At 40.2% G+C, this 26010-nt stretch overlaps 1 protein-coding gene across 1 annotated transcript in view; it reads left to right on the top strand.

The window, feature by feature from the left end:
- BTBD7 (BTB domain containing 7) overlaps positions 1-25772 on the top strand; it is an 80162-nt gene extending 54390 nt beyond the window's left edge. The window contains exons 4-11 of the mRNA XM_028098613.2: positions 2318-2526; positions 4034-4109; positions 7811-7971; positions 12139-12282; positions 13795-13984; positions 16578-16756; positions 18294-18746; positions 20511-25772. Coding sequence (XP_027954414.1) covers positions 2318-2526; positions 4034-4109; positions 7811-7971; positions 12139-12282; positions 13795-13984; positions 16578-16756; positions 18294-18746; positions 20511-21326 — 2228 coding nt within the window. The 3' untranslated portion in view covers positions 21327-25772. The remainder of the gene's footprint in view (positions 1-2317; positions 2527-4033; positions 4110-7810; positions 7972-12138; positions 12283-13794; positions 13985-16577; positions 16757-18293; positions 18747-20510) is intronic.
- Positions 25773-26010: the final 238 nt, after the last annotated feature.

Consider the following 26010-nt stretch of genomic DNA (forward strand, 5'->3'; position numbering starts at 1 on the left):
GACGTTTTTGTTGTTTAAATTTAAGTAATCTTCTATACCCCAGGTGAGGCTCAAACTCACAACCCAAGATCAAGAGTCACATGCTCTTCCAACTAAGCCAGCCAGGCACCCTGGAACTGTATATCTTGAAAGTCATGAGGGGGGTGCCTGGGTGGCTCAGTCATTAAGCGTCTGCCTTCGGCTTGGGTCATGATCTCCAGGGTCCTGGGATCGAGCCCCGCGTCAGGCTCCGTACTCCACGGGAAGCCTGCTTCTCCCTCTCCCGCTCCCCCTGCTTGTATTCCCTCTCTCACTGTGTCTCCCTCTGTCAAATAAATAAATAAAATCTTTAAAAAAAAAAAAAGTCATGAGGATGCTTTGGGAGTTAAGGCCTTAGGGGTTAGATGATACCACCCAAGAAAGGGCGTGGTAAAAAGAGTGTTGTATTCACAGCGCTTGGCAAGTAGGTACTGCAGAATGTTTGAACAAATGAAGAGTGTCAAGGGTACAGTCTCATTTCAATCTCATAATAACCCTGAGTTAGGAGTATAAACCCAGTTTTACAAATGAGAACATTTCAGGCTCAGAGAGGCTAAGGATTTGTCCAAAATGATTTTGCTTCTAAGTGGCCAAGGTGGAATTTCAAGTCCAATCTGTCTTGATTGCAAAGCCCACTTTTTCCTATCATGTCTCACTTCTTTGAAAACTTCTCAGGAGTTTAAATATATGATGTTATTAATTCTCCTTTCCCTCTGCCAATATCCTGGTTTCATAGGATTGTGATACATCCTTTTGAATAACCACTTTTTCTCTAATTTCCCCTGCTTCGTGCCCAAACACCTCTATCAGATTGCCTCTCCTGTCAGATTGACTCATTCTCCTCACCTCTAGTCCAGTGCCTGCTTTCAAGCAGCAGAATGACACAGGTCTTCCTCTGACCACTGGCATGCAAGGCTCACCATAAAATCATGAGAGCGGTTTACAGTTTTCCATTTTTCTCACTCCTCATCAGTGCATATTCACTTCTTTGGGTGTTGTTTACACACAGATTCCATTGTGGTGGTCTCAGTGTTCCTTATCAGGATCTCAGGTTAATGTTGAGATTAAGTAAATTAATCTTTAATGTTTAGATTAAATTACTGTCACATTGATACTCTGTTACCGCTTTTCTAAAAGTGATTTTATATTTGTGATGGAAGCAGCTTGGATGCTATCTGACGTCAGCTCCATATCCAGCGTAGGGGTTCTTGGTACTCTATCCCTTATGTGATGAGCCAGGCTTTGCTCCTGTATTTTTCTAGAAGGATTCTTTTTTTTGAGGGACAAGAGGAGAGCAAATCTTAATTGTTAGAAATTTCTTAATACTGAGGCAAAATCCCCCTTCTTTCAACATCCATTTAACATCCAGGACCTGCCCTTGGAACAACAGGGAAGTCAGTCATTTCTCCTCTGCCTCCGGAAGGTCTGTCAGACTTAGATAGCTCCTTTGTCTCCCCTCAGGTTTCTCTTATGTAAGCCAAGTAATCTTGGTTGCTCGGAGCTTTTCTCCTGTGACAGACCTCTCAAACTCTCTCCTGTTCTTTTGCCCTCCTCTGAGAATCCTGGCGTTTTGTCAGTGCCCCATCTAAAACACAGGGCCCAGAACAGAACACAGCACCCCACAGGACAGCAATGCAACACAGAACTCTGTGCTTGAATCTTAAAAGCCTGAGCTTGCTTTAGCCCTACAGCAGCCATGTCATGGTTTGCATCTGTCCAGCTCAAGTGCCCAGGTGTCATTGTTACATAGGTTGTGGTTAAGGTAGCTCTCACGTCCTCTTCTGTGCAGTTGATTTTCTTTCACTGAGATACAGAACTTTCTAAATTTCCTGGTTCTGTTTCACCTTCATTTTCACCCATCTGTTCAGCCGGTTATGATCATGTCATCCAGTGTGTCATGAACTGTGTTTCCCAGCTTTAGCCTTTCTCTGACTGGCCAGTTCCCACAACTGTGCCATTTCTACCTTCTCTTTTTTCCCTTGTGGTCCAGGGCTCTCCGCTGTAGTGTCTTACTCAAATTGTTGGATTTGCACAGATACTTATTTTCTTATACAATTGTGAAGATTCTCTGCCTCTTTCTATGGATCTGTCTCTACTGAACAGCAGGTTTCCTATAGATGTCATAGTCTGTTGTTACCTATTGTTAACCCATCCTACCCAGTCTTGGGGATGTCCATGAAATTTTATTTATCTCCTTGTTCTTTTTTACTACTGCTACTTTTAAGTAGTGTCTAACCTACTGATGTTCCATACGTAATATTTATGACTAATCTTAAGAAGTATTTGCATTCTCTTTTAGGCTGTGAGGATATCATTGCTGAGAGCATTTCATTAGATACCTTAATTGCCATCCTCAAGTGGAGCTCTCATCCATATGGCTCTAAATGGGTGCACCGACAAGCTTTACATTTCCTCTGTGAGGAATTTTCCCAGGTCATGACTTCGGATGTTTTTTATGAACTCAGCAAAGACCATCTGCTCACTGCTATCCAGTCTGACTACCTACAGGTAATCATTTATACACCTCTCAAACTCATTGTCATCCATGTGTGCACCAGGAAATCCACCTACATTCTATTATTCCCCCATCTAGAGAGATCAGCCTACCCAGGGATGCCCTCTTCAGATTTGTACAGGAAAAGCCTTCTGGCTCTCTGGCCTTTCATGCACCTGCTGCTATGACTCAACATTGTGAACAAGCCCCAGTCCCAGCCAACTGCACCAAAGGGGTTGAGGCAGTAGGCAAGGTCAGAAGCATATCCCAACAGTGATTTTCTTGGCTTCCATTAATTCACTATAACAATTTCTTGGTTTTGGTGGAGTATCAGATACTTAGACTGTAGACAGTAGCTTAAGCAGCACAAAGTTAAGAGTAGTATTCAATTTCTGATCTCAAATGCTTATGAAAACTCAGTGTATGTGTCTTACCAAAATATAATAATGTTTTCAACTGCTTTTAATCAGAAGTAGTTTTTAGCAAATTCTTCTGTCATTGACTTATATGTCAATCTAATTTGGTAATTTAAACAATAGATTTAAAATATTGCAAAAAATACTTTCAAGTAACATATGTTCAAGTTTAATTTTTTTGGAATTGGTTGTATGAATTTTATGCTGAAAACTATACAACAGTTTTAATGTCACAAAAACATAAATCCATTGAGCCATTACCTATTTCTTTATATTTGTACTGGGAAAATAATAAAATGTCACTCCATCCCAGTGAGAGATTCAGTGAAGAGTTAATAATCCACTTAGCATCTGTGCTTTGATTATAGTACAAATGTTGTCATAATTGGATTTGATTTATTTAGGATCTCTGTTCATTAACCTCGTTTCATTGTCCTGATCCAGACTGCATGCATTATGGAGGTTAGGATTTGTCAGTTCTCTCAGATTATTGTCTTTAGAAAGCTTTGCATTTCTATTTAGAAAGTAAAAACCTTGGAGAGCAGCCTAGATTTGCTCTAAGATTTTCAGTAAAGTACAAAGAAAGAGGGGCACCTTGCCATTTCACAGACTGCTGGAAGGGCCCTTCACCAGTCAGTAGCATACATTGTGCAGAGTGTAGTCTCTCTGCCAAAACAAGTTGCTGTACCTGGGTTTTCTGTTCCTGCAGAAGATAGTAATCACCAGGTATCTGTATACTTTTACTTTGATCTATTTATCTCTCCCTTGTCCCAAGAAGAATTTAAGGCAGCTGTATAGAGACCATGTAGTAGAGTAAAATAAGTTTGAAATAGATGAAGAGAATAGGATAAAGAAAAAACAAAGATGAAAACAAGAATAAAAAATTTAGTTGAAGCCAAGAGATAGGTTACTGGACACATGCGAAGTGGTGGTGTATTTGCGGCTGGTGGACTGCAGTTTTAGTGGAACTTTTCAAACAGCCAGTAGAGAGGGAAAGGTGTTAAGTTGCACCCTGGGTGTACATTATGACCTCGGAAAAGTCATTAATGAAATGCGCCATTTGTCTAATTTCACTAAAATAAAGGTAAACCATTTTTTCTTCTAGGCAAGTGAACAAGATATCCTTAAATATCTGATTAAATGGGGTGAGCATCAGTTGATGAAAAGAATAGCTGACAGAGGTAAGCTCACAAAATTAGCTTATACTGTAAGTTTTTTATCCGGAGGCATGCTGTGTGTCAGTCTTGACAGTAGCCACTATTGCCTGGTGAAAATAGAAATTTTCACAATCCGTAAAATCCTTTAGTGGAGAAGGGTATACTTTGGTAGAAATAAATACACCAGAAAATTTTATTTTACAACTTTAAAAGGGTACTTTTAATGTTATCTATGTGCTAAATAATATGTGTTTACTGATTTATAGAAGTATTAGAATGAAATTTTTCATTTAATGATTTTCATTTAAAGCATATTGTTGATGGAAATGTTTAGGAATTAGACAGTGGTGACATGTGTAGAACATTTTAAGTATACTAGAAGCCACTGACTGAATTATACACTTTAAAATGGTTAAAATGGTTTGCAAGGACGTGGATGGAACTGGAGGGTGTTATGCTGAGTGAAATAAGTCAATCAGAGAAAGACATGTATCATATGACCTCACTGATATGAGGAATTCTTAATCTCAGGAAACAAACTGAGGGTTGCTGGAGTGGGGGTGGGGTGGGAGGGATGGGGTGGCTGGGTGATGGACATTGGGGAGGGTATGTGCTATGGTGAGCGCTGTGAATTGTGCAAGACTGTTGAATCACAGATCTGTACCTCTGAAATAAATAATGCAATATATGTTAAGAAAAAAAAAAGCAGGAGGGGAAGAATGGAGGGGGGAGACGAACCATGAGAGACCATGGACTCTGAAAAAGAAACTGAGGGTTCTAGAGGGGAGGGGGATGGGGGGATGGGTTAACCTGGTGATGGGTATTAAAGAGGGCACGTTCTGCGTGGAGCACTGGGTGTTATGCACAAACAATGAATCATGGAACACTCCATCAAAAACTAATGATGTAATGTATGATGATTAACAAAACAATAAAAAATTTAAAGAGAAAAAAATGGTAAAATGGTGAGGTTTATGTTACGTGAATTTTACCTCAATTAAAAAATATGGCTATCCCCCAAAAAAAGCATATTTGTTTATTTTTCAATTTTGTGGAAGGTAAAGGCAAAATAATGCTTTTGATGGCTTCCAATTGGGGATAGTGCAAAAGAGGTGGAAACATCGTATGCATACTCCTTCCCTCATAGAATGTTGTATTCCTCTATATAGCAAGCCCAAAACAAAACATTTATTCAAAACACTTTAATTAGTAAAATTAAATACAGATTTCCCTTTCCTGTCATTTTTTGTTGGCTTTCTTAGGTATATTTTACATACCCTGAAGCTCACCTGTTTAAAGTATTCAAGTCAATGATAAATTTTTAGTGCATTTACAGAGTTTTTCTGTCACATTTCAAAATACATAAAAATTTCAGGCAACACCTGCCTTTCAAAACCTTTAATTTCTCCTACTAATTTATTTCTCTATGGCCAACAAAAAAAGCCTTTTAGCAGTTCTCAGATGTGAATTGTTTTTAATATTAAAGCCACTCCTGTTAATTTGGGACTTACTGAAAGGCCAGTATACCATCTATCCTTATTTGCAGATTCTGTATTTGCAAATTCACCTACCTGCTAAAATTTACTTCTAACCCCCAAAATTAGTACCCACGGCACTTTTCATGGTCAATTGCAGACATGCTCAGAGTGACAAAAAATTTGAGTCCCCTGATGTACAAGTTCCCAGCTTCAGGTGGAGCAGGGTGACACTCTGCCTTCTTATATCAGTTCTCATACTGCAAACAAGTGTCCTTTTCAGTCTATTCAAGTGCATGTTTTTCATATTTTATGGGGGTTTTTTGGTGATCTTACTGATCAGACTGGCCTCCCATTGTAACTTTTAGTGCTGTATGATGTTTCCAAGCCCAGGAAGGCTGTGATGTCCCTTATAGAGAAACCAAGAGTTAAATAAGCCTCATTCAGGCATGAGTGACAGTGCTTTTGGCTATGAGTGCAGTGTTCATGAATCAACAATATATAGTAATAAGGTGTCTTTAAACAGAAACACACATAAAACAAGGTTATGTCTTCATCGGCTGATAAAATTGTTGGCACCAGAGGCTCACAGGAACCTAACCCCGTGTTTCCCTTAGAAGCAGTGGTTCAGTATTTGCTAATTGTTTACACTGACTTTATAGAACTACTCCAAACAACAAGAATTAATTGTATATAATGCTACATAATCATTATAGGCCATAGGCTTGCTCATTGATGTAAGGTTGGTAATGATGAAATGTCATATTTATTTTGGGCTGATAATGAGCATCCTTGATAAGATTTCCCTTAAAATAGTGATTTTCCAATACAGTTAGAACAGAAGGCTCTTGCACAGAGATGAGAAGGAACCTAAGCAGCCCAGGCTGCACCTTTCGCTCACCTTCATATATAAGATTCTGCCATTACCTGTTACATATTTGGGAGTTTTATGTAAGATACCATTTGAAAACAGGATGCCACTACTTGAAGGGAAAAATTTGGGGGCTGGGGCGCCTGGGTGGCTCATTCAGTTAAAGTGTCTGCCTTCGGCTCAGGTCATGATCCCAGGGTCTGGGATCGAGCCCCGCATCGGGCTCCCTGCTCAGCGGGGAGCCTGCTTCTCCCTCTCCCACTGCCCCTGCTTGTGTTCCCTCTCTTGCTGTGTCTCTCTCTGTTAAGTAAATAAATAAAATATTAAAAAAAAAAAACTTTTTTTTTTTTTTTTGAAAAGCGTGCTTTGTATAAGGATGAAGCCAAATCATAGCAAGGCAAGGAAGAAACCCTTTTCCACATGCTTGCAACAATTTTATCTTGAATGATGCCAGAAAAAGCTTAGCTTCTCAAAAAACAATTATTTCTTAACCAATGATGTAATGTATGGTGATTAACATAACAAAAAATTTTTAAAAAAATTATTTCCTGTCTCCCTATCCATGTGTCTATCACGTGATTTAAGGGAAATAACCTGTTTGCAAAAAATACGGCACTTGTATTTGGAAATTTAAAGATCTTATTTTTTTTAAGAAAAAAAAAATATAGCCCCTAGATTATAGACATGATTAAAGATTCCCAAAATTTTAGTAATTTCTCTTTTCCACTCAGTGTTATAAGCTTATATGTACTTCACATCTTCTTTCACTGATCCCTAGTGAAGAAAACCTTTACTCTCTGCCTTGGACAGTGGGAATATATTGCATGTCAGAGATTAAAGTGTTCACTTTTATGCAGTAACATTCCCGTATTATGGAAATTTAGGAGACTATCATAAAAATCAAAGTTAAATACAGTGCACTTTAAGTTTTGCTGCTTCAGATACCAGGTAGTTAATATCTTTTTAAGTTGCTGGTAAACATGGTAGCCTAATGAGTATACTGATAACCCACAGTGACCAGAAATGCCACTTGCCCTATAATGCCCTTAATTTTAGTAAAGACTAGTCACAGCAGTGAGAAATCTTAAGAAAAAGCCCTTGGTCAAACTAGATTTTAATAGATTGTCATCTTTTCTCCTTTGAGTTAGTATGTGCAAAAGAATTTTTTAATACAGAACAATCAAAAGAAGCTATCCTACTGTTGATATCATGCTTTGTCAAAGAACACCTCTATTAAGTAAACTTAAGACACAAAAATAATTTATAATCCTTTTTAAAGCAGATGCACTTAAGTATAAAGCATGTTACTGAAAATGTACTGGAGAAAAAAGTTTGAAAATTTGGATTTGGTTGGAGACTTGTCATTTTCTATCTCATAGAGCCAAACCTACTGAGTGGCACTGCCCATAGTGTGAACAGAAGAGGCGTAAAAAGACGAGACCTAGACATTGAAGAGCTCAGAGAGATCCTTTCTTCTCTCCTACCTTTTGTGCGAATTGAACACATCTTACCTATAAACAGTGAAGTCCTAAGTGATGCGGTGAGTTCCTTTCTTCATTTATCTCTTTCATGAAAAAATGCACCAAAATGTACAGGTTTATCTTTTTTTTTTTTTTTTTAATCATTGTACTTAATTTCTACTAATAGAGTATGGTGAAACTGTAAGTCCATGAGGACAGAGACAGACGTATGTTTTGTACTGTATTGTGTACCCCGTGTTGGCCACTGACACAAATGTTTGGTGAATGAGAGTTGAGTGGGTATAGCAGTCTTAACTTTTACAAGAAGATAGTCTAGGGGGAGTTACTTTAGCCACTTATCAGTGTAGATCAAGTAGATCTTACTCACAAAGGAGAGGGTAGAGATTACTTCTGGAGACTTTTACACAACAATAAATCAGCGAGAAGAGAAGGAGATTGGTTCAGTGTGAAAAGGATGGCTGAATCTTATGATTGTATTTCAATTAAAAAGTAATGGAGCTGATCATATGTAGTTTTTTTAAAGTGAAATTTTTAAACTAATAGAATTGCTTGAATTAATGGATATGAAAAATATTATGACTATTACTTCTTCACATGTTGGTTTATAACTTTAATGCAATGCTTACAGACATCATGATAGTGTTTTCAACTGCTCAGGAACATACGTCATCTGGAAAAAACTGATAAGAATTTTGTTTCTTGCATACAAGTGTTTTATTTATTTATTTTCTTTTGAAGTTTTTGTTGAAATTCTAGTTAGTTAACATACAGTGTAATATTCATTTCAGGTGAGGAATTTCATGATTCATCACTTACATACAACACCCAGTGCTCATCACAACAAATGCCCTCCTTAATGCCCATCACCTAGTTCACCCATCCCTCTCCCACCTCCCTTCTGGGAACCATCAGTGTGTCCTCTGTAGTTAAGATTCTGTTTCTTGGTTTTCCTCCCTCCCCCCTGCCAGTGTTCATTTGTTTGTTTGATAAGAATTTTTTTTGAGTTCTCTAAAGAGCACATAATGAAGGAGGGATAACTCTTCCAGAATTTAAAATATATTTTAAAACTCTAGGGATGCCGTCTGTCTCAGTTGGTAAAGCATGCGGCTCTTGATCTCAGGGTCGTTGAGTTCAAGCCCCATGTTGGGCCTAGAGCTAACTTTAAAAAACAAAAAGAGAAACAAAAAAAACCTCTAACTTGTGATGCCAGCAAAACAGAAAGGACAAAATAGCCCAGAAAAAGATCCTCATTAATATATAACAATTAAACATACAGTAATCCATCAGATATCAGTAAATCATTGTGTTGCTAGACTAGCTGGTGAGCTGGGGGAGTTTCTTTAAAGTTAAACCTTCATTTCACTTGCACACAAAATTAATCCCTGTTAGATTGCAGAATTAAATATTAAATTGAAACATGGAAAAAGTAGAAGAAAATAATTAAATATTTATGATATTTCTGATTAGAAAAGAATGTTCAGTCTCACTAGTAATCACACACACCAAAGAAGGCAAAATAAAGCCATAAGTTACTATTTTTTTCTCCTATTAAGTCAGTATTTTTTGAAATAATATTACCATCCCATAGGGGAAGTATAACTGATACATTAGTAGCATTGTCCTTAAATATTTGGAAACTGCTCAAATGTCCAATAACAGAAAAAATAAAAGTAAACTGTAGGACGACTACTTAACAGAATATTTTGCTGCCTATAACCATTGAACAATGGTTAGAGAGACTAATGTAGCAGCATGAAAAATGCTAATGATGGAATATAATTTCAGAAAGAATACAAAATAATGTATTTTTATATATTCTAGAATTCAGTTATGTAAAGATCCATTTGAAAAAGACTGGCAGGAAATATATAAGTATTATTACAGTTGGAGTAGATTAGAGTTAGGAGTTTTTCTCTGTTTTCTAAATACTATCTAATGCTGTATAATGCTGTATTTTATTAGTTAAAAACAATTTTAACTGGGCTCCTGGGTGGGTCAGTGGGTTAAGCATCTGCCTTCAGCTCAGGTCATGATCCCAGGGTCCTGGGATCGAGTTCTACATTGGGCTCCCTGCTCAGCTGGGAGTCTGCTTCTCCCTCTACCCCTCCCCCCTGCTCATAATCTCTCTCTCTCTCTCTCTCTCTCACTCTCTCAAATAAATAAAATCTTAAAAACAATTTTTTTAAAGGATTTTATTTATTCATTTGAGACACAGAGATACAGAGAGAAGAGAAAGCAGGAGCAGGGAGAGAGGCAGAGGGAGAGGGAGAAGCAGGCTCCCTGCTGAGCCAGGAGCCCGATGTGGGGCTCGATCCCAGGACCCTGCGATCATGACCTGAGCCGAAGGCAGACGCTTAACCATCTGAGCCACCCAGGCGCCCCTCTTAAAAACAATTTTAACTAATGCAGCAATTAGACACTTATTATATTTAACAAGAGTAACATTTGACACAAAACAATGTGTGGTTCTGGTTTTGTTTGTTTGTTTTTACAATATTTGGTTTTGTTTAAAACCTGGGGGACACCTGGGTGGCTCAGTCAGTTAAGCATCTGCCTTTGGCTCAGATCATGATCCCGGGGTCCTGGGATTGAGCCCCGTGTCGGGCTCCCTGCTCAGTGGGGAGTCTGCTCCTTTTGCCCTTACCCTTCCCCCCTACTTGTGCTCTCTCTCACTATCGATCTCTCTCAAATAAATAAATAAAATCTTCTAAAAAGAAAACCTGAGACACAGGGGCTTCTAGGAGGCTCAGTCCATTAAGCGTCTGCCTTCGGCTCAGGTCATGATCCCAGGGTCCTGGGATGGAGCCCCGCTTCAGGCTCCCTGCTCAACGGGGAGTCTCTTCTCCCTCTCCCTCTCCCTCTGCCTCCCCCCGCTTGTGCACACGCTCATGAGATCTCTCCCTCTCTAATAAATAAAATCTTTACAAAAAAAAACCTGGGACACAAACCAAATTGAGCCCTGATTTTGGTTTAGAAAGATAATTTAGAACTTTGGTTTAGTAGACTTAGAAAATACGTCTCTCTCTTCTTAATTCTGTGCCTTGCCCAGAAGTCCCCAGTGAAAGTTTGCTAATAATAGCTGTTAAGCATAAAACACCCTTAGTGTATGCTAAGCACTGTGCTGAGTGCATTACCTGCATTACCATCATTAATCCTCACAGCCACCTTAATGAGCTATAGGTACTTGATTTATTTTCTCCTAGCATAGACGAGGAAACAACAGGGCCACCACATTTAGTTAGTCATGCGGAGTCCCGTCTCCAGGGCCATCTGGGAACCCTTAAAGTGAGGTCCAGATGAAAGGACATGTCCATGCTCACATGGCTATTAAATGGGGACTTAGGGGTCTGTATCCAGTCTGCCTCCCCTAGAGTTCCTGTCCCTAACCCGGGCAGGCAGACCGCCTGCATCCTTGTACTCTAGATATAGGCCCAAGATGTTCTTGCTTTGTCTTGAGGCAGATGGGGTGGGGATGGAATCTGTTTCTAAATGAGTAAGGAAAAAACCAGAAATTGGTTTTTATTAAAAGTCCTGAAAGCTAATCCAACTCATTGTATTTTTAATTACTGTAGCTCTTGTTTTAAAAGCATCATTCTGGGTGCCTGGGTGGCTCAGTTGGTTGAGCAACTGCTTTCCGCTCAGGTCATGATCCCAGAGTCCTAGGATCAAGTCCTACATCGGGCTCCCAGCTCAGCAGGGAGCCTCCTTCTCTCTCTGACCCTCTCCCCTCTCATGCTGTTACTCTCTCTCTCTCTCTCTCTCTCTCTCAAATAAATAAATAAATAAATTTTTTAAAAAAATAAATAAGTAAAAGCATCATTCTGGGGGCGCCTGGGTGGCTCAGTCGTTAAGCGTATGCCTTTGGCTCAGGTCATGATCCCAGGGTCCTGGGATCAAGCCCCGTGTCAGGCTCCCTGCTTAGCGGGAAGCCTGCTGCTCCCTCTCCCACTCCCCCTGCTTGTGTCCCCTCTCTCGCTGTGTGTCTCTCTGTCAAATAAATAAAAACTTTAAAAAAATAAAAGCATCATTCCTCTGTATAGAGAAAAGTGGTACATTATAGTACCTTTTTATTGCTGAATCCTTTAAATATTCTTAAACATTTGGAGTATTTTGAAATTTCACATATATTCCTAAATTTTCATGATTTATAGGTGTATTTTTTAATCTTAGTAGTATTCTAGGTCTACACAGATCTCTAGTTCATCTAAAAATAATTTTTTTTCAAGATGAAAAGAGGCTTGATTAGTACTCCTCCATCAGATATGCTTCCTACAACAGAAGGTGGAAAATCAAATGCCTGGTTACGGCAAAAAAATGCTGGAATATATGTTCGTCCTCGACTATTCTCTCCCTATGTGGAGGAAGCGAAGGTAATGAAAATCATTTTAAGATATTGGAGTACATTTTATGAACTAGCACAAAGATACTCATTGTGGTATTGTAATAAACATTCAGAAATCGCCTAAATATCCAGTAATAGGGAAAGTGAAAGTAAACTCTACTTCAACTACTCACGGGAATAGTTTTCTGAAATGTTTAATTATCAAGCGTATTTTTATAACTTAGGTCATGTTGAATTGCGTTTTACATTTTTCTCACCTTAGTTGTGTTGCAAATTGTTAATTTGGAAAAAAATAAATTTTACTGAGAAATGATAGTATTTTGTGATCTTCAAGATGGGAAAAATGTTCTGAAAGAAAATTGCACACATTTTGTCTTTCTTAAACTAAAGAAATGACATGGTTTCTTATAATGTGTTTCTGTAATGGCTGACTGTTGGAAATTATGTTTAGTTTTAGAATAAGTGTACAAAACTAAGATAAAATTTCAGGCTTACTAAGTAAATTGTGTATTATAATATGAAGAACCAAGAAAATATGGTAATGTGAAAATGGAATACTGTGATGTTTATTAGCTGTATTTGGCCATTAGAACTTTGGGATGGCCTTTTGAGGAACTGACACTCTTTGAAAGTCAGAAATCACCATTAAGCTTTTTGAAACAAATTAACAGGCAAAACATCGTGTTTCGGTATAGAATTAAGTTACCTTAATTTTTTTCTCATTTTGATTGTCAGAGCTCCTAGCTTAAGATATGCGAAAGGATTTGTGAGAAGTTAATTTTATTGAGTAGGTCAGTAATCTACCTCTTATTGAGTGGTTGGCACTTTAAATAATCTAAAATAGGAAAAAAGTAAAATGGTTGGGTCTGGTTTTTCGGAAATAAGTTCAGTGCTTAACAGCACACAAGTAGCAGAGGCCTTTACCAAAGATTGTGTCTGGTGACAAAAGGTCTGTAATAAATGATCCTGCATTCTGCTCTGTCTCAGAATGGGGCAGCGGGGAGCTAATCAGATAGTCCTCCTGGAACTTCCCTGTTCCCTGATGGCTGAACCCACAGTAAATAGATAATTGCCCCCAGGAAATGTGGAAGGGTTTATACATCATTTTGGCCACTCTGTAGTTTGTTGAGATTCATCTGAAACTAAATTAACAATTGGGTTTATATATAGATCTGTTGAATTTAAAATCAGTCTTTAGTATTTTGTATTTTGAGCATTTGTTGTTGGATCTGATATTTAGCTCATGTATAGATTGTTTTTATAGTAACTTTAGGTATAATTTCCTTCTGACTAATTTTATACCTTCAAATCTCAAATACTTCAGTTAAAAGCAAACAATCAGAAGATAATTATTTCTTTTCAAAGATGATACAGAAAGATTCTCAGGGGTTCTTTCTCCTTTCACTATTAACTTTAAGCTTCATGCACTGAAAACAATAAATTAATTCCTTTTTTATATGATGAAGGCTATAATCTTTCTCCAAACGTGATTTACAGAGATGAGTTGACAGATTCTCTTAATACTGAATCATTATTTCAGTCAGTGCTGGATGAGATGATGGTGGAGCAAACAGATCTTGTGCGTTTGCGAATGGTTAGAATGTCCAACGTGCCAGACACACTTTACATGGTCAACACCGCCGTGCCACAGTGCTGTCACATGATGAGCCACCAGCAGATCAGCAGTCACCAGTCAAGCCCTCCTTCAGTTGTAGCCAATGAAATTCCAGGTAAGATGGTAGCCTTCTGTGGGGCATTTATATTTAAATGAATAATCTGATCATTTTTGTAGCCTTTTTATATGTGCTAATTCTTTCCACTTTCCAGTACCCATTATGCATTGTTCTCATTAAAGAATTAGTACTTAATAAGCTAGGTTTTTTTGTTTCATATTTTATTTTCCAGTGTGTACAGGTTTTCCAGTTAGCCCCGAGTTTCTCAACCTTGGTGGTCTTGACACAATTCCTTGTTGAAGGGGCTGTCCTGTGCACCAAAGGGTGTACAACAGCATCCTGGGCCTATACCCACTAGATGCCAATAGCATGTGCACACACGCATGCGCACCGCACGCACGCACTCCTTTGTGACAACCTTTTGGAAACATTTTTATGTTTCTAGACATTGCTAAATGTGCTCTGTGGGGCAAAATCGCTTCCTGTTGAGAACCACTAGTTCAAAGGAATTCAGATTTTTCATCACCATAAGCATGCTCACGTAAGACTCTGAGGAGAGTTATAAACTTACATCTTCGAGTCTAGACGTGTGCTCCCAAATGTGATCACTGTTGGTTTCCTAGAGATCCATCCAGCTTCCCAGGATCTGCTCTGTGAATTCTGTTGTAGCGCAGGCTCCTGTCATGACTTTAGGGAAATTTTTTCCTTGACCTTAGAGATACAACTGTTACGTCCAAAAATTTCTGAGCATCAGTTAATGTTGATTTTAACCAAAGGACGCTAGTATCAGTTTTTGAGGTAAGATCCACAGTGATCTGGGGGTCAGAAATTTTATAGAAATTTATCAATTTACCAATTACCACCACCAGATTCAAAAACATCAGCAGACTGTGGCATTATTAGAAATGGCACTATTAAAAAAAAAAAAAAGAAATGGCACCATTCGCTTTCTGCTTATTAATGTCTGTTTCAATTAAGGACAGATAAAAGAATAAAGGAACTATTAATTGAACACATACATTTTATTCTGGGACTAATGTCTGATCATTGTTGGCCTTATCAGATTTAGCCACTATGGACAAAATATTGACAATCATTTATTTAAAAAGTATACAACAGTAGGAAAAGAAATACTCCTGTAGCTGATTTTTGCAGATGTTGAAGCTATGGTCATTAGCCTGGTTTTATCAGCTTGAGTTAATACAATTGAATAGCAGCAAAATTTAATCTTAGACCTGAACCTAAAAAGCCCAGAGATGTTCACAATTAAGTACATTCAGAAAAATAAGACTTGTCTTTGTTTTCTTATTTAACAAGACCTGGTCCTATTCTGGCGTTATCTGATTCTTCCCTCTTCCTTGCTCACCTCACCCTAAGGAAGGCCCTATAGCTTTATTGGAGAAGATGCCAATAAGGCTCATATCCTGGCTCTGCCACTTTATTTGTGTGACTTTTTTTTTTAAGCTATTTTTTATTTATTTATTTGACAGAGAGAGAGCACAGGTACGCAGAGGGGCAGGCAGAGGGAAAGGGAGAAAGCAGGCTTTCCACTGAGCATGGAGCCCGATGCGGGGCTCGATCCCAGGATCCTGGGATCATGACCTGAGCTGAAGGCAGTCGCTTAAGCAACTGAGCCACCCAGGCGCCCTATTTGTGTGACTTTTGACAAGATAACTTACTTCCCTGAGCATTAATTTCCTTGTCTATGAAATGGTTATAATATCTCCTTTCTAGGGTTGTTACGAAGATTTGAGGAAGTACCATGAGTGAGAGGCTTAGGAGTTTGCCTGGCACAAAGTAAACACTCAGTAAATGATAGCCCCCCTTTCCCCAGAAATAATAGGCATGGCCAGTCTAGTCAGTTTGTCTCTTAGATATTTATAGACGGTATCCCCAGTTCCCCAGCCCCCTGCAACAGCCTTAGTCCGGGTTCCGAACTGGTGTTCCTGCCTCTAACCTAACTCCCATTCTGGCCTTTACACCAGGGCTCAGCAGACATTTTCCAGGAGGGCCATTTGGTAGATATTTTAGGCTTTGTTGGCTCTGCAGTGCCCGTCACAGCTACTTAACTCTGCCATTGGAAGCACCAGAGACACTACCTAAACAAGTGGGTGTAGCTGTGTGTCAGTAAAACTTTATTCACAAACCCGGTGGCAGGCTTGATTCAGCCAACCCCTGCTTACCCTGCTCTCAGAGTGCGATTACTGCCTCACCGCCCTCCTCTGGTCCTGTCATTCCCCTGTACAAGCGACTGCTGTAGTTCTTAGCGTGACCCGCTCCTACCCATCTTTCTCGACTTCTCTCTTCCTATTCTCCCTGCTTGTATCTCTGAAGCCTAAGCTACTAGTGGTGTCCGCTGCTCGTGCCATGCTGTCACTTGCCCGCTTGACACGGGCCTGGTCCTTCTGCTCGAGACACGTGCCTTCCCTCTACTTTCTTTACCTGCCTGGTTTTCTCTCCTTTTTCCAGACTCAGATTCCCCTTTTCCAGGCAGCATATAAGTTACTGTGTTTCCAGGAAATTAAAATGCTATCGACAAATGTATAAGAAGATTCTAATGCAGAACACATGCTTTCCTTCTTGTGCTCAGTGGGTGGGTGGTCTTGCATGCAGCTCAGATATTTGGTGAACCAGCCCTTTCTTTTTTCAGTTCCTCGTCTCCTCATTATGAAAGACATGGTCAGACGTCTGCAGGAACTACGGCACACTGAGCAGGTGCAGAGAGCCTACGCACTCAACTGTGGGGAAGGCGCCACGGTCAGCTACGAAATTCAAATTCGAGTATTAAGAGAGTTTGGTCTCGCGGACGCTGCTGCAGAGCTCTTGCAGGTGGGGATGGCATTCGACTAGGTGCAATAGGGAGACTTGATCATTGTGCAGAAGTTATTTCAGACCTCTCAAGGAGCCCTCACGGCATGCGTCTGTTTCTTAGTGCATTACCTTTCACTGCCTCCAGGGACTGTGATAGCCTGGAAGTCCTGTCCTGTCCGAGGCACCCATTCTCCCGCCCCCTGTAGAGGCCGTGTGTAGGGTGGGTGGAGCGCACGGGCTCTGGAGGGAGAGCTGAATTTATATCTTGGCTCTGCGTCTTCTCAGTTAGTTAATTTGGGCCAACCACATAACCACTCCGAGCATCAGTTTCCTTACCAGTAGAGTGGATGTTGTGATGATAAGAGGTGCTGTATGTAAGCAGCTGTGTCTCTTGTGCTTAATAGGCCCGCTAAAAGTTCATGGTGTGCATCCGCGTCGAATGTGAAAGAGGAAGTAGAAAACTCTGACCCTCTACTGCTTTGTCCCTCTTTGGGTCTCTAGATTTCAGGTTGTGGCCTACTACCAGACTTAACAGATCTGCCAGATGCCCCTTTTCTTGACTCTCCCCTCCTCCAGATAATAAGAAATTTTTTGCATGAAGTTACAAATCCTTGAGAATCAAGGAATGACTGCTTTTTTGTTTTGTTTTGTTTTTTTCTTTAACAAGCAGAGAAAAAAACTCATTTCTTACCAAGTATCAGAGCAGTAGCATCGGTTTTGTGATGAAGGAAGAACGTGTAAAGTGGTCTGTTCACAGCCGTGAAATCAGAGCCTTAAATAAAATGTAATTTTGTCTGGTCAAGTGATTGAATTTCTTTTGCCCCTGACTCCAGACTTGTTTAGCCTGAGTCTTCAAAGGGGAATGTGGTTGTGGTGTTTGCAGGGCAGCAAGCCGTTCTTGATTTTCATTTTTTGCCGTGGTTTCCATCCCTGAAATAGAGTCTTGTTATCTGTTCATTTCTTTTCCTTTTGCCATTCTAAATTGTATCTTAATTTGATATCTTAAGATGTATAAAAGTTTTATAAATTAAATATTCTTATATAATGTTTATCAAAATACTAATCAAACTGAGTCATACATAACAGGTAAAGGTTAGCATTTTATAGTTCTTATTTCAGAGAGAGTGTAGATGTTCTGTCAGAAAATTTTAGGAGGATCCTCCCTTGTATGCCTTGTCTTCCTTTGGTACTTAATTTTATTTTCTCAGCAAAGACACGTTTGAATTAGGTTTTATTTCCTCCTTTTGCATTATCGCATAATCTTGCAAAAGATAACTGATCTGATTGCTGGAATGTTTAGTTAAGCAGCTCTCCTTGATAGCCATATCTTAGGCTGCAGAACCTCCACTGTTTCCTTTTGTGCTGTTATGAAGGTAATTTTTTCTTGGGCTTCTGGCCTAGAGGAATATGTTGTGCCTTTTACTCTTGCTGAATGTGGTTTTCTTAGGATCTCACTTAATGCTGTCAACCTGTAAATTTCTATCTAGGAAATTTGCTAATAAATGTCCTTTTTGTTTGTTTGTTTGTTTGTTTGTTTGTTTTAAATCTTTCTTAGAATCCTCACAAGTTCTTTCCGGATGAACGTTTTGGGGATGAAAGTCCACTCTTGACACTGAGACAGTCTGGGAGATGTCGTGTTAACAGTACCCCCACTGCAGAAACCATGTTTACAGATCTGGACTCTTTCGTGGCCTTCCATCCACCTTTGCCCCCTCCACCACCTCCGTACCACCCCCCAGCTACCCCAATCCATAACCAACTCAAAGCAGGCTGGAAACAAAGACCTCCCAGCCAGCACCCTTCACGTTCGTTCTCCTATCCCTGTAATCATTCGCTGTTTCACTCCAGAACGGCCCCTAAAGCCGGCCCCCCTCCAGTCTACTTGCCAGGTGTGAGAGCCGCAGCACCTGATTGCACCAACACCACAGGACCGGGGAGACAGACTGTGGCCGCCACCACCGCCACCGCTGCCCCCCCTTCGGCAGCAATAGCCTGTGAGAAACCAGTGGTAAGTTAGCACTTCGCTGATTTACCTAAAATAAAATGTTCCTGGAATATTAGAAGCAATTTCCCTGACCCCAGGAGCCCTACTGGGACTCAGTAGTGCCCAGGGGTGTTACCGACAAGCTGAAGGCTTAGACTGCAGGGCTGTGGAAAAGAGAGAGAAGGATAATGGAGCAGAGTGGGAGTGTGGGGGAGAGATGTTGTGTGCGTCGGGGCTAGTTGGTACCTGCCTTCGTGTTCATTGCAGGTACTTGGAGGAGGTCATGTTACTGGGCGGTGCCAGTGGATGTTACCAGTTTAGTGATGCTCCATTCAAGCACATGTCTAGAAGCTGCCCTCATTTCTATAGAATCTACTCTTCTACCGAATGCTTTGATGGGCCGGGAAGGGGAAGTTATTTATAGCTGTGTATACTGTCAGGAGCCATGTGGTGAAAGACTCCCTGCTCAGAAAATGGACAGATGATCAGTCCTTCGACCTGGCCGCCTGTTCCGTCAGAGCACACATTTGCCTGGGGATCACAGTAGCTAGCGTCAGGAGCTAGTAAACGAAGCTATAATTCCTGGTCGATTTTGCATTGTATTAGAGGTTGAATTTCTGTTTAGATAATTAATACCTTTGGGGAAAAAAAAAAAACAGTAGTGATTTTTGAACCTTCCTGCTCAGTCACACATTGTCAGTGGATTTCAATAGAAAAACAAAAAATACATATATTAGTTCAGGGAATCTTTATTAAAATGTGATTTTTCTGGACACTGGACCTAGTGTACACCTTGGGTCAAATTATGATCCTTCCTTTATACGCTTCTACCTACTCTCCCTGCTGTCCCCCCAAGCCCCTAAAAAAGAAGAAACAATAGGGATTGATAGTGTTTGATAGGCCAAATTTCCATCCTATTGGCCTTGCCCTCACTTCCACAATTTCAAAAGTTCTACTACTTTTTATTTGAAATAAAATTCCCCCTTTAAAGGTAATTTATTTGTATGTTCATTGCAGTCTTTTTTTTTTTTTTAAGATTTTATTTTTAAGTAATCTCTACATCCACCGTGGGGCTTCAACTCACAACCCCGAGATCGAGTCACACATTCCACCGATTAAGCCAACCAGGTGCCCCACTGTAGTCTTGAATATAATAAAGAGAAATTGGAAACAACCTTAATGTCAGCAGTGGGAGAATGGCTAAATAAGCCATGATTCATCAATACCATGCAATATTATGCTGTAATTAAATAGTAACCTCCAAATTTGGTGACAGACTTATATTACTACATTTTGTGAAAATTAATATATGAGCAGAGAGGGAAAAAAAAAAGAAAAATACCTCAAAATGTTAACAGTGGTTATCCCAGTAGGGAAGATTAGTGGGGTTTTTTTGTTTTGTTTTTGTGGCCTTTAGGATTTTCTATATTGTAATTTTTTTTTTTTTTTTTTTTTTTAGATTTTTAAAACCTATTTATTTTAGAGAGCATGCGAGCAAGCACGGGGGCGGGAGGGAGAAGAGGCAGAGGGAGAGAGACAAGCAGGCTCCATGCTGAGCCCAACATGGGGCTCGATCCCACGACCCTGAGATCACGACCTGAGCCAAAATCAAAAGTCAGACACTTAACTGACTGAGACACCCAGGCGCCCTTATAGTGTTATCATTCTTAAAAATAAGCATGTATCACTTTTATAATGAGGAAGCAAAACCAATGAACATCATTGGTACAAAGAGGGAGCCGTGGGCCTTTTTCTTTTAACCCTCCCTTCTCCTCTCTCTGTTGGCAGTGTACACAGCCTGTGCTAAATGATCTAATGCCAGACATCGCCATGGGCGTGGCCACACTGTCACTCAAGGACAGGAGGCTCCCAGAACTGGCTGTAGACACAGAGCTAAGCCAGTCCGTTTCTGAAGTGGGACCAGGGCCTCCCCAGCATCTGTCATGTATTCCACAGAGGCATACGCACACGTCTCGAAAGAAACACACACTAGAGCAAAAAGCAGATGCTCGAGAAAATCAGCAGGAATATCCGGATTTCTATGACTTTTCAAATGCTGCTTGCAGACCTTCTACGCCTGCTCCCGGCCGACGCACCCCTTCCCCTTCACAAGGTGGATATTTTGGTCCTGATTTATATAGCCACAATAAGGCATCACCAAGTGGCTTAAAGTCAGCCTACCTACCTAGCCAGACCTCTCCGAAAAAGCAGGAAGAAGCTAGGAGAGAATATCCACTTTCCCCTGACGGGCATCTTCACAGACAAAAGAATGAGCCAATCCACCTTGATGTTGTTGAGCAGCCACCCCAGCGGTCAGACTTTCCTTTGGCAGCCCCAGAAAATGTTGGCAGTGGTCCAGCCCATGTCAGGGGACGAACAGCAGTAGAAACTGACTTGACTTTTGGGCTGACTCCCAACAGACCCCCACATCCTGCGTGCAGCTCTGAAGTTCCGGAAGAGCGATCCAGTAGGAGACTGGTGGACAGCGAGTCCCTGGGCCACGGAGCTCAGCGAAATACCGATTTAGAAAGGGAAGATTCAATAAGCAGGGGAAGGAGGTCACCGAGCAAGCCAGACTTCCTCTACAAAAAGTCTGCCCTCTGAGAGCAACCTCCAAGTCGTTTGTGCCTGAGATGTGAAACATCCCATTTTATGATGTAACCCGACAACTTAGAGACCAGTTTATCAATGCCAGCTAACTCAGTTTCATGTTATTTTAGTCTAGTTTTTGTATATACATGTTTATGAGACGTGGCATGCTACGAGGGTTCTTTTGAATGCTGCATCTGTCTGTTTTGTGTTTGAACAGTTGTGTGGGGAAGCATTTTTAAGAGCAAGCAAGCTGGCACTTTTTTTTTCCTCTTTACAAATGATGGAATTTTTTTGCACTTGTACATTTATTTTACCTGTATTGATTTTATATCAGTATGTCAAACTTTATTGCCACATTTAAAGGAACCGTATTTTCATACTTTTTTGCATTTTACCTTTCATCTACCAGTTTCCACGTGCATTGGACTGCACACTAAGATGTATTTTCTTATGAAATAGTTCTGTGCTTATTTTTTAATTATAGAAATTCCAAAGAACAGCACATCAAAATGCTCCTCTCTCTTCAGTAATTGTTTTAGTTCAGAAATCTTCCTGCTCAATCTCCATAAGTCTAAAATCATTCTTCCTTAACAAGTCTTGGGAGCTGGTCTTCATTCCTCCAGCGGGAGTCCAGTCAGGATCCTGACGTTTTCTGGTTCGGTAAAGAACCGAAAGGAGCAAAGCCTTTTGTGCCCAGGCTGAAGCTGTAGCTTTGTTCACCGTGTGGGCACCGTCAGAATCCCCACTGATGGTGGTAGTGCGCATTAGCATAGCGCTAGCTGAGGTTCTCAAGACATTGGATTTCTTGGAAGCCTAAGGCAGCGGAAATAGCGAAGTAACTTAAGGGTTGCCCGACGGGATTTCTGGTTCTGAGCGCCGACTCTCCAGCTGAGACGGGAAATGACTGCTTGCTGCCTTCAGTTTTCTTGCTCTCTGTGGGAAAAAAAACAAAAGGGCTTCAGTCTTACGGATGTCATTTGGTGTTTGTAAGCCTATGTTTTCTTTTAAATGTTTTTCAAAGTTTGTCTGAATTTTGGTGTCCTAAAAAAGTTGTTGAAGGATGCATAATGCTTTGTCACCAAAAAAGAAAAAGAAACCTTTTTTTTTTTTCCCAGTGAAACACTACATGTCCTACTTGAACTCCACTGGGGACGCTGGTTTGGGATTTTACTGAACCACTGAGCACATGGGATCTTTTAAGATCCTCTCCCTTGGAAGGGCAATGTGTGAGCTAAGGACTGTTTTTTTTCTTACTCTCCAATGTAAATATATTAGTATTTGAGTTTTTAAATCACTTCAACATTATTTGAGCATTCACTTTGTATTTTTATGAACACATACACACACAGCCGTAGCACTTAGAAAAAAGGGACTTGCCGAACATTCCCTCATGTGAAGGATGTCTGGGAGCCTCTTTTCTACGTATGTATATATAAATAAAACTATGAATCACTCACACTCACTCTAAAACTATGCAGGGCTAGGGAGCCTTTACAAGCTACCATATAAATGAATTACATGCACTTTTAAGTAAATAGGTTTCTATTGGGCGTCAACAACTCTGATTTCTCCCGAAGCTGTAGTTTCTCTTGACAGTCTTTCCTACTTTACCCTGTGGATATACACTCAGGAATAATCTGACATTTTCAAAAATCCTAACAGTAGGTAGTCACAAAGACGGGGAAGGTGTCAGTCTGTCTGTGTACACCGGCACATCGCTGCCCCGCATTCTGCCTGCTCGTTAGCTGCTCCTCGCATGGTCGTCGGGGCTGGTGGCAGTGCGCGCTCAGCTCTGCGCCTCCCACAGCGAACACTCGTCCCCTGGGAGGCTGACTAGCATCGCCTTTGAGGCTCCTTTTTTTAAAGGTAGAAAAACATAGGACTCTGTGCTCATTTTTAGGAGGTTTGACTCTATAATAGATGATGGTGTCTTTTGAAGCCTATTTCAGTCTCTCTCTTCAGAAACAAAAATTGTTAATTCCATCATATTCCTTAATGTGTATTTATATACATGTATTGACATGAATTATTTTGATATAGTTTTAAATTTCTATTCTGAATTCAGACTGTACTGTGCTGGTACTGCAAATAAGAGTGAGTAGAGCTAATTTGGGTGGGGAAAAGCTTTCTCATCTCTGACCTGTATTTTTTAAAATGTTAGACAAGAGCTGTTTGATGTCACACATTCATTTTCCTGAAAACTTATTAAATATTCTTTCATATCCCCCAAACATAAAAAGAAGTGGCCACTGTTCCTACTTTGATTTATGAAGTTTGCTTTTAATAATTTAGTAGCTGATCTGACTAAACTGTGTACAGAGAGGAACTCGCTTTAATCAGTGGGACTGTGGACCGGTGGGACTTGCAGAAGGTAAGCAGGTGCAGCGTGCGTATGCTCGGGCAGGCATCCGTGGACTTCTGACATACCTTGTGAAGGACGGTGGCTGAGGTAGGTTGGATAGCTGTGTGCATCTGGCTCTTGAACCCACCTCTCCGACCTTCTGCAGCGCTTATTTGGCATTAAAATTGGCATTAAAATTCTGTTAATGCTGTACTAAAATAAATGTGAAGTCTGAGTTAAGATTGCTCTTAGGAAAAAAAGTATGTATAATATAAAATTTAGGCCGCAGGACCTGGCATTTCACTTGGTTTAGAAATTTCATGAGAAACAAATCTCAAAATAGTGGCTCTCCTTTCGAGGCCACGGACAATCAGGCTGTCAGACAATCGCCACCTTCAGTGCCCGCCATGTTGCGGTTTAGAGAACTACCATTTAGCTCCTCAAGCGGGAAGAGAAGATCCATGTTTCTTCAAGATGCTGTTGGTCCTCTCCTTATATTTTTGTTTTAGTTTTGTGATTTTGATGGATAAGTTCAAAGTCACCTGTGACTCGAAAAGAAATAGCAGCATGAAAGGCAAAAATTATCAGTGAAAAACAGCTGTTTCAGTTTTCCATGCACCACAGCCTTCCTCCCGTGCCCCGTGAGGTCCTTATAGGCACACGCCCCTAGACCTAAGTTCTCCTGGCGTTTCCAGAACCAGTTGGATTTTAAGGATTTTTAACAAGTTCTTTATATTTGAGTTTTTTGTAAAGCTCTCTGTGAAACTTTACCTAATTCTTGGTTTTGCGTCCTCAACAACTCTTATTACTACAGTTGCCACCTATTGTTGGGTTTTCTCTTGACTGGTTGTTGATGTTCTGGCAGCGGGCAGCCCTTGTGCATGTGAACGCGGGTGATGCTGCAGAGCGTGACTGGGGCAGCGGGGGCCGCACGCCAGTCTCTGCCGGGGAAGCGGGAACACTTCTCAGTAACTACTCAGCAAAATAGGTATTTCCATAATGTGTAATCCACCTTTCAGGGGGAAACATGTTTCATGAAACACTTGTAAGACACCTGTTTTGCAATTCTGAGGCATTCGTGTGGAATGAGCTCAAAGGGAAATGTTCATTTGACTTTTTTTTTTTTTTTTTTGGTTGACTTTCAACTGAAAGTTGAAAGTTACTGTTAAAGCAGCAGTGATGGGTGCTATTCCCGGTTCTGCAATGGTTTACTTTGTCTACTAAGTGGTTTACTTTCAAACCTCATCACACATAACCTTACTAAAAAGAGTTACCGTCACACACTAAAAAGTATTTTTACTATTTTCCATTAACACTGTTGTATGAACAATGTTTTATGAAATGTTAAGTTGTCTTTTTGTCCTGTAGATTGCAATAGCTGTTATATAATTGTTTAATTGGCAAGTCTTTGGATTTCTTTTTTTCCTCTAGAAAACCCTCAGACCATGTGTCAATCTTCCACATTCTGAATATTATAATAGAAAGATTACTTGCAAGTGTGTGTCTTGAAAATAACCTCTCGTGTTTGTGTGTTTACGTGGGTTCTAAGAGACAAGATAAGCTTTGGAAGCTTCATGGTATACCTACACATGACTGTGTATCTGGGTTCCATGGGCAGGTGGTATGGAATCCTGCTCTTAGATGGGGTGACTGAAAGATAACGTTCCCTGAACCCCACTTGCTGTTTATGTACCACATCTGTCGTTCAGAGAGGTGGTATCTTCTACAACACTGCATTTCTTGTGGTTGTGCTGTTACTGGTATAAAGTCAAGTGCCTTCAATGCTAAAGGCTCAGAAATTTTTCTTAAACTTATTTCATGTCCTATGCAAGTGTTTTCTACAACCTGCATAACCAGTACTTTGTAAAACTTGTTTACGCTTCAATTGTACATAGTGTTTTTTAAAGAAATATATAGTATTTTTATTTAGGTACCTCCAAACTTGAATTCGTCTGTGTGAAGCATTGTAAAACGATACATTTCTCTTTTGAGTATCATTACGGTTGTACAAAGGTTTCCACTGGTTCTATTTTTCTACTGTTACTGATAAGCATGTAGCACTGACTTTATCCTACATATAGTTGGCATTTCAAATAAATGGCTTGTATAGAACCTGCTGAGTTGGATACAGTCTGTTTTAGCCCTAGAGCATGCAGTCCTCAATTATAGAAGCGATTGTACTCCACTAAGGGTAGATTTGGGAGGCTTTCTAGGTGAACTTCCCCTCTGTTTCCAGGATTTCAGTTAACCAGGGGCTCTTTAAAATTACTATGGTTTTCTTGAAAATACCACATTTTCATCTAAATCAAGTTCATTCTCTTCTATTATTTTACTGGGATGCTTCTGAGAGATTTC

This window comes from Eumetopias jubatus, unplaced genomic scaffold (genome assembly GCF_037043125.1).
Source record: "Eumetopias jubatus isolate StellerSeaLion01/CBP00866 unplaced genomic scaffold, mEumJub1_p1.0 scaffold_7, whole genome shotgun sequence".
Taxonomy (NCBI): domain Eukaryota; kingdom Metazoa; phylum Chordata; class Mammalia; order Carnivora; family Otariidae; genus Eumetopias; species Eumetopias jubatus.